The 9,125-nt window shown below is 53.1% G+C and overlaps 1 protein-coding gene across 2 annotated transcripts in view; it reads left to right on the plus strand.

Annotated features, from left to right (window-relative positions):
- The first annotated feature begins 2,581 nt into the window (after positions 1–2,581).
- The window catches only part of pdia8 (protein disulfide isomerase family A, member 8), a 10,555-nt gene continuing 4,011 nt past the window's right edge, over positions 2,582–9,125 (plus strand). For both annotated transcript variants that reach the window (XM_030063000.1, XM_030063001.1), the window contains exons 1-8: positions 2,582–2,857; positions 3,449–3,527; positions 3,917–4,034; positions 4,262–4,369; positions 6,086–6,215; positions 6,393–6,506; positions 6,674–6,799; positions 6,885–7,067. In XM_030063000.1, coding sequence (XP_029918860.1) covers positions 2,718–2,857; positions 3,449–3,527; positions 3,917–4,034; positions 4,262–4,369; positions 6,086–6,215; positions 6,393–6,506; positions 6,674–6,799; positions 6,885–7,067 — 998 coding nt within the window. In that variant the 5' untranslated portion in view covers positions 2,582–2,717. The remainder of the gene's footprint in view (positions 2,858–3,448; positions 3,528–3,916; positions 4,035–4,261; positions 4,370–6,085; positions 6,216–6,392; positions 6,507–6,673; positions 6,800–6,884; positions 7,068–9,125) is intronic.

Below are 9,125 nucleotides of genomic sequence, written 5' to 3' on the forward strand. Positions count from 1 at the left end.
TTATTGCTTATATATTCCTTCTTTGGCAACACCGCTTTCAGGAATGTTAAACGACAACGTGGAGCCTGATGAGGGAGGAGGAGGAAGAGGCGGAGGAGGAGACTGGACATCACACATTATCAAAACGGTTGTTGTTGGTGTCGGCGTGGCTGCTTTCTGTGAGTATCTGAAGACATTTTTTTCTTCATCTTATCTGCTACCGGCTCGATGTGGCAGCAGCTGAGGAGCTCGGCTCAGACGGTTTCCCAGGCCACCTCCTCCAGCTCCTCCTGGAGGCTCCCAGAATAGAATAGAATATCTTTATTGTCATTGTACAATGTACAACAAAATTAAAAGTGCGATCCTTGACTGCAATTCATTCGTTCAACAATCAAACATTGTAAGGAACAAACAAGAAAACCACAAGAAAAACACAGTCCCTCCCCCCAGTTGGCCTGGATCTGCCCCGGGGCCTCCGCCCAGATGGACATGCCCGGTTCACCTCCACCAGGAGGAGCACCTCCACAGGGAGGCGGTCTGACTAGATGCCTGAACCACCTCGACTGGTTCCTTTCACCGTGGAGGAGCAGCAGCTCCTCACCCTCCTCTTAACGGTGCGCCTGTGGAGGAAACTCGTCTCTCCATGATCTCATTCTTTCAGTCGCTGCTCAGAGTCGTGACCACAGGTGAGGGTTAGAACAAACATCGACAGGTAAATCGAGAATCTGGCCTGAATAGTTCATGACTCGACAGATGTCCAACAACAACAAAGCGCTCGGCTTCAAAATCAGGCAGGTCGCTCCTCCCTGTCAGCCCCTGCAAGTTTCCCCATCGCTGAAGTCGCCCTGCAGCACCACAGAGTCTCCAGACGGTGCCTTCACCTCACTGGGACGCTTCCCAGTACCTGTGGGAAGGCTGGGAACTCTGAGCTGCTGTTTGGTGTGACCCTGTCCTCCACCGGGACACACTCTGATGAGTAACCCCACTCCTGCCCGCCGCCTCTCACCCCGGGCGGCTCCGGAGGGGAGTCCAGCCTGAACCCTTTTTTTAACCTGCCCACAAGGGGGCAGCAGATACAGGCATGCAATGCTCTAAAGAGACTTAACTTTTTCTGAACAATTTTCTTGCAAACATGTTTGTTTGATCATATAATCTATAATCTATGATATAAAACTCATTGAAATTGTTTCCAGGGTGGCACTTTTATCGTTCCAAGAAGAGGAGCGGCAAGCAGGTGGAGCTCAACCAGCTGGAGGACCTGCTGCTGGAGAGGCAGCACATCTACTGCAGCCTCCTCAGCCTGAACAGCCGCCGCCTGACACTGGAGAACAACATCTTGCAGAGGGCCGCCCAGCTCGAGCCTCGGATTCCAGGCGTGAAGGCCGGCGTCCAGCAGATCTTCACTGAGGATCGCAGCTGCGGTGACACCTTGATGTACATCATGACCAGAGACAAGAAGAGGAACGGAGCGCTGATGTGGGAACTGCTGAAGGAGTGGAGGAGCTGCCCGGAGAAGCCAAGCCAGCAGGGGTGAGTTTCCCCAAACGAACCAACAAACGCCTCTCCCCGTCTGCAGGAGGAACCAGGAGAACCAGGAGGAACCAGGAGGAACCAGGAGAACCAGCAGCCCTGTGTTGTGAAATCTTTAGCAGGATTAGATTTGTTGACATGTGAAATGTGGACAGAATCAGCAGGACGCTCTTTTAGCCGTAACACCGGCAGAAGGTCAGAGGTCATGTGACAGATTCAGGAAAATGTTTTACTTCACGTTTGGAAATCCTGAATATTCAGTCCAGAATCAGCTGTCATGTCTGTTCTCCAGCCGGCAGCATCTTCTTCAGAAAGGGAGGCGATCAGCTAACCCCCCCCCCCCCCCCCCCCCCCCCCCCCCCCCCCCCCCCCCCCCCCCCGGTGTTGGTGGGGTTTTGGTGTAAATGTGTTTTCACTCTGAAAATAAAACTGCAGTTTGTAGAAATAAACAGTGTGAGGGTTTGTTTCTTTAAATAATTTAATACAGTCTAATTTGATAATATAGTTTTTAAATTAATATGTGTGAATGTGAGGGTCGGCTGTTTGGATTTTCCAGTAAAATGCAGAATCTCATTAATAAATCATGCTGAAGTGAAAAATGCTGAACTGAGCTCAGACCGGGAGGCCCGGAGGCTCTGTGACGGACAGGACGCTCGACCAATCAGGCTCTTACATCACATCACCGGTGGCGGCTCTCCGCCAATCAGAGGCCGGCTTTCCGGTATTTTCTGTTTATGTCCCGCCTTCTGTTTGACAGCTGGCAAGAGCCCGAGGCGCGTCAAGCTCACCGGAAAAACACCGGAAGTTCGGCTATCAGGCCTTCAAAATAAAGAAATGTCTGAATGAACGAATTAATAAATAATAATAATAATGAAGCTGAATTTGTCACTTGAGGGAATAGTGACGGAAACTGATTTGCGTGTGCACACTAGCAACTTTAAGGAAAAGCAACAGTTTTATTCTCATGTTTTAATGTGATTTTATTTTTCCTGGTTGATGTTTGAAACCTCGCGGTCCGCCTTGGAACTTTAATTTTGAAGGCGGCGGCCGGAAACGCGGTGGTGAGTGTGTGCGTGCTGACGCTGCCGGAGCGCGAGCGGCGTGCGGTCTCCTCTCCATCTCCTTCTTCTCTCCCTCTCTCCATCTCTCTCTCTCCTCTCCTCTTCTCTTCTCTTCTCTTCTCTTTAGTTTAGTTTTCTTCCTCCAACATGGCGGCCGCCGGCCTGCTGCTGCTCGCGCTCTCCGCGGCGGGCTGCGCGCGGCGGGACGTGCTCGAGCTCGGCGACGCGGACTTCGACTACCTGGCGCCGGAGCACGAGACGCTGCTGGTCAAGTTCTACGCTCCATGGTAACGGGAACCTAGCATTAGCCTAGCGTTAGCCTAGCATTAGCCGAGCGTTAGCCTAGCACACAGGATGCCCGTGATGATGATGATGATGTTGTTGTTGTTGTTGTTATTGTTATTGTTGTTGATGTTGTTGAGGGCGAGTCGGGGGGGAGGGGGGTGGGGGCGTGGAGGCAGCTGGAGCCTGGAGGTTGTTATTGATTATCGATGATATCGATCTTCCATCAACCAGCTGCTCGCGTCTCAGTCCGTCCTGCCTCCTTTCCTCCCCCACTCCTCTCCTTTCCTTCACCCCTCTCCTCTGCTCCATCCCTCTCTCTTTCCTTCCATTCACTCATCCATTTTTCATTCATTCATTCATTCATTCATTCATTCCCTCCTCTCCACTCTTCCTTCCTTCTCTCCTCCCTCCCTTCATTCCCTTCCCTCCATTCTTCCTTCTATGCTTCCTTCTTCCCTTCCATCCTCCCTCCTTCCTTCCTCCTCCCCTTTCTTCCTTCTCTCCCTCCTTTCCTTTTTCCCCTCATCCTTCCACCCCCCCCCCCCCCCCCCCACCCCCCCCCCCCCCCCCCCCCCCCCCCCCACCCCGCCCAGGTGTGGTCACTGTAAGAAGTTAGCTCCAGACTTTGAGAAGGCGGCGTCGCGGCTGAAGGGCGTCGTCCAGCTGGCCAAGGTGAGGTCACACACACACACACACACACACACACACACACACGCACACACACACACACACACACACACACACGCACGCACACACACACGCACCACAGCGACAGCTAACAGTGACACTCAGCTGCTGTTTTGTCTGTTTGTGTGTGTGTGTGTGTGTGTGTGTGTGTGTGTGAGAAGCTGCAGTGTGTTGGCCTCTCAGGGCCACCGAAGGAAAGACTTAAAGGCACAGTTCACCCATTTTGATATTACGCTAATGCTAATGCAGCTAATATCGATCACCGCCATGACCTACTCAAATTATTAAAGCTCCAAAGTTTGTCTGCCTGTCTGTCTGTCTGCCTGCCTCACTCCCTGTCTGTCTGTCTGTCTGTCTGTCTGTCTGCCTGTCAGGTGGACTGCACAGTCAACAGTGAGACCTGCAGTCGTTTCGGTGTGTCTGTCTATCCGACCCTGAAGATCTTCAGGAACGGAGTCAACTCTGCACACTACGATGGACCACGCACTGCCGGTGAGTGTGTATGTGTGTGTGAGCAGAGTGTGTGTGTGTATGTGTGTGTCTCAGTATCATTTTTACCTGAGGTTAAATATCTCCATTTGATTGTTTGAATAGTTTTGTTTCCTCAGTGCGTTTAGTTTAGCTCCGCCCCTCCTGTGCCATTAAATCAGTTTGACTGTCATGAGACTACACACTCTGTTACTGCGTGTGTGTGTGTGTGTGTGTGTGTGTGTGTGTAGATGGTATATTCCACTACATGAAGAAGCAGACGGGCCCGAACTCTGTTCCTCTGCAGACTGAGGAAGACCTCCAGGCCTTCATCAACCACTTCGACGCCAGCATTGTCGGTAAGAGACTGATCTGCTCTGATCTTGTTCTTTTTCTTGTCCTTATCCTTGTCCTGTCCTGTTCTTGTTCTATCCTGTCCTGTTCTTGTCCTTGTTCTATCCTGTTCTTGTCCTTGTCCTGTCCTTTCATTGTTGTCGTTCTTGTTCTTGTCCTTGCTCTGTCCTGTCCTGTCCTGTCCTTGTTCTTGTTCTTGTTCTTGTCCTTGTTGCTGTTCCTGTTCCTGTCCTTGTCCTTGTTCCTGTCTTGTCCTGTCCTGTCCTTGTCCTTGTTCTTGTCCAGTCCTGTCCTTGTTCTTGTCCTTGTCCTGTCCTGTCCTGTCCTGTCCTTGTTCTTGTCCTGTCCTGTCCTGTCCTTGTTCTTGTTCTTGTCCTGTCCTTGTCCTTTTTCTTGTTCTTGTTCCTGTCCTTGATCTTGTTCTGTCCTGTCCTTGTTCTTGTCCTGTCCTGTCCTTGTTCTTGTTCCTGTCCTGTCCTTGTTCTTGTTCTTGTTCTTGACCTGTCCTTGTTCTTGTTCTTGTCCTGTCCTTGTTCTTGTTCTTGTTCTTGTCCTGTCCTTGTTCTTGTCCTGTCCTTTTTCTTGTTCTTGTCCTTGTCCTGTCCTTGTCCTTTTTCTTGTTCTTGTTCCTGTCCTTGTCCTTGTTCTTGTTCTTGTTCTTGTTCTTGTCCTGTCCTTGTTCTTGTTCTTGTCTTGTTCTGTCCTTGTTCTTGTCCTGTCCTGTCCTTGTTCTTATTCTTGTTCTTGTCCTGTCCTGTCCTGTCCTTGTTCTTGTCCTGTCCTGTCCTTGTCCTTTTTCTTGTTCTTGTTCCTGTCCTTGATGTTGTTCTGTCCTGTCCTTGTTCCTTTCCTGTCCTGTCCTGTCCTTGTTCTTGTTCCTGTCCTGTCCTTGTTCTTGTCCTGTCCTTGTTCTTGTTCTTGTTCTTGTTCTTGTTCTTGTTCTTGTCCTGTCCTTGTCCTTTTTCTTGTTCTTGTTCCTGTCCTTGTTCTTGTTCTTGTTCTTGTTCTTGTCCTGTCCTTGTTCTTGTTCTTGTTCTTGTTCTTGTCTTGTCCTGTCCTTGTTCTTGTCCTGTCCTGTCCTTGTTCTTGTTTTTGTTCCTGTCCTGTCCTTGTTCTTGTTCTTGTCCTGTCCTTGTTCTTGTTCTGTCCTGTCCTTGTCCTTTTTCTTGTTCTTGTTCTTGTTTTTGTTCCTGTCCTGTCCTTGTTCTGTCCTGTCCTTGTTCTTGTTTTTGTTCCTGTCCTGTCCTTGTTCTTGTTCTTGTCCTGTCCTTGTTCTTGTTCTGTCCTGTCCTTGTCCTTTTTCTTGTTCTTGTTCTTGTTTTTGTTCCTGTCCTGTCCTTGTTCTGTCCTGTCCTTGTTCTTGTTCTTGTTCTGTCCTGTCCCGTCCTGTCCTTGTCCTTGTCCTTTTTCTTGTTCTTGTTCTTGTTCCTGTCCTGTCCTTGTTCTGTCCTGTCCTTGTTCTTGTTCTTGTTCTGTCCTATCCTGTCCTATCCTGTCCTTGTCCCTGTTCCTGTTCTGATCTTTTCCATGTTGTTCCCCTCAGCCAAGCGTGTAAATGTGCATATAAATATGTGAGATGTATATGAGGCATGTAGATCAACACAAGATGTTTAGTTTAGTTTTATATAATTGTGTTTTTGATTCTTGTTGGGAGTACAGTGGAAGTTAATGTTGCTGTGTGTGTGTGTGTGTGTGTGTGTGTGTGTGTGTGTGTGTGTCAGGTGTGTTCTCAGGCCCAGACAGTGCTGCTCTGGCAGAGTTCCTGAAGGCAGCGAGCATCATGAGGGAGCAGTTCAGGTTTGCCCACAGCACCGAGCCCGGCCTGGGGGCGTCGCACGGAGCCACCGCCGAGTGAGCGCCACACACACACACACACACACACACACACACGAACACACCACACTAGAGCACGTCCTGTTTTGATTCAGACTCGCTTCAAACATGAACTGTTGGCATTGAGGTGTATTCACTGTGTTCTCTGTGTGTGTGTGTGTGTGTGTGTGTGTGTGTGTGTGTGTGTGTGTGCAGGAGTGTGTTGCTCTTCAGACCCCCCCGGCTGGCCAGCAAGTTTGAGGACAGTGTTGTTGTGTTCAAGGGCCATCTGACCATCGGGTCTCTGCGCCGCTTCATCAGAGACAACATGTGAGCCTCACCTGTGTGTGTGTGTGTGTGTGTGTGTGCGCGTGTGTGTGTGTTTGTGTGTGTGTGTGCCTGTGTGTTAGCATGCACGTGTGTCTGTGTGTGTGTGTGCAGGAAATATTTATGAAAATTTCATTTTTATGCCTGTCTGCCTGTCTGTCTCTCTGTAGTCATGGTCTGTGTCCTCACATGACGGTGGAGAACAAAGACAGGTTGCGGGTTCGAGACCTGCTGACTGTTTACTACGACCTGGACTACCAGCACAACATCCCGGGATCCAACTACTGGAGGAACAGGTCACACACACACACACACACACACAAACAAACACACAGCTTAACGTCAGGTGTGTGTGGCTGACTCCGCCCCCTCTGTCTCCAGGGTGATGAAGGTGGCGTCTCAGTTTGCGTCTCGGGGTCTGACCTTCTCAGTGGCCAATAAGAAGGACTTCCTGTCCGAGCTGGAGGAGGAGTTTGGGCTGGGAGCCTCGGACGGAGCAGAGCTGCCCTTCGTCACCGTCCGGACCAAACTGGGCCACAAGTTCACCATGAGGGAGGAGTTCACGTCAGTACCGGGACACACCGGGTCAAACGGGGTCAGACTGGATCAAACAGGGCCAGACCGGGCCAAACAGGGCCACACAGGACCAAACAGGGCCACACAGGGCCAGACTGTGGCAAACAGGGCCACACAGGGCCAGACCGAGGCAAACAGGGCCACACAGGGCCAGACCGAGGCAAACAGGACCAGACTGGGGCAAACAGGGCCAGACTGGGTCAAACAGGGCCAGACCGAGGCAAACAGGGCCAGACTGGGTCAAACAGGGCCACACAGGACCAGACCGAGGCAAACAAGGCCACACAGGGCCAGACCGAGGCAAACAGGGCCACACAGGGCCAGACCGAGGCAAACAGGGCCAGACCGAGGCAAACAGGGCCAGACTGGGTCAAACAGGGCCAGACGGAGGCAAACAGGGCCACACAGGGCCAGACCGAGGCAAACAGGGCCAGACTGGGTCAAACAGGGCCAGACGGAGGCAAATAGGGCCAGACTGGGTCAAACAGGGCCACACAGGGCCAGACCAAGGCAAACAGGGTCACACAGGGCCAGACCAAGGCAAACAGGGCCAGACCGAGGCAAACAGGGCCAGACCGGGTCAAACGGGGCCACAGAGGGCCAGACCGAGGCAAACAGGGCCAGACCAGGTCAAACAGGGCCAGACCGAGGCAAACAGGGCCAGACCAGGTCAAACAGGGTCACACAGGGCCAGACCGAGGCAAACAGGGCCAGACCGAGGCAAACAGAGCCAGACTGGGTCAAACAGGGCCAGACGGAGGCAAATAGGGCCAGACTGGGTCAAACAGGGCCACACAGGGCCAGACCAAGGCAAACAGGGTCACACAGGGCCAGACCAAGGCAAACAGGGCCAGACCGAGGCAAACAGGGCCAGACCGGGTCAAACGGGGCCACAGAGGGCCAGACCGAGGCAAACAGGGCCAGACCAGGTCAAACAGGGCCAGACCGAGGCAAACAGGGCCAGACCAGGTCAAACAGGGTCACACAGGGCCAGACCGAGGCAAACAGGGCCAGACCGAGTCAAACAGGGCCACACAGGGCCAGACCGAGTCAAACAGGGCCAGACCGAGGCAAACAGGGCCAGACCGAGTCAAACAGGGTCACACAGGGCCAGACCGAGGCAAACAGGGCCAGACCGAGGCAAACAGGGCCAGACCAGGTCAAACAGGGTCACACAGGGCCAGACCGAGGCAAACAGGGCCAGACCAGGTCAAACAGGGTCACACAGGGCCAGACCGAGGCAAATAGGGTCATACTGAGGCAAACAGGGCCAGACCAGGTCAAACAGGGCCAGACCAGGTCAAACAGGGTCACACAGGGCCAGACCGAGGCAAAAAGGGCCAGACCGGGTCAAACAGGGCCAGACCGAGGCAAAAAGGGCCAGACCGGGTCAAACAGGGCCACACAGGACCAGACCGAGGCAAACAGGGCCATACCGAGGCAAACAGGGCCATACCGAGGCAAACAGGGCCATACCGAGGCAAACAGGGCCATACCGAGGCAAACAGGGCCACACAGGGCCAGACCGAGGCAAACAGGGCCATACCGAGGCAAACAGGGCCAGACCGAGGCAAACAGGGTCAGACCGAGGCAAACAGGGCCAGACCGGGTCAAACAGGGCCACACAGGACCAGACCGAGGCAAACAGGGCCATACCGAGGCAAACAGGGCCATACCGAGGCAAACAGGGCCATACCGAGGCAAACAGGGCCAGACCGAGGCAAACAGGGCCAGACCGAGGCAAACAGGGCCATACCGAGGCAAACAGGGCCATACCGAGGCAAACAGGGCCACACAGGGCCAGACCGAGGCAAACAGGGCCATACCGAGGCAAACAGGGCCAGACCGAGGCAAACAGGGTCAGACCGAGGCAAACAGGGCCAGACCGGGTCAAACAGGGCCACACAGGGCCAGACCGAGGCAAACAGGGCCAGACCGGGCCAAACATGGCCAGACCGAGGCAAACAGGGCCAGACCGGGTCACACAGGGCCAGACCGAGGCAAACAGGGCCAGACCGAGGCAAACAGGGCCAGACCGAGGCAAAC

The sequence above is a fragment of the Myripristis murdjan genome, chromosome 11 (genome assembly GCF_902150065.1).
Source record: "Myripristis murdjan chromosome 11, fMyrMur1.1, whole genome shotgun sequence".
In the NCBI taxonomy this organism is placed as follows: Eukaryota; Metazoa; Chordata; class Actinopteri; order Holocentriformes; family Holocentridae; genus Myripristis; species Myripristis murdjan.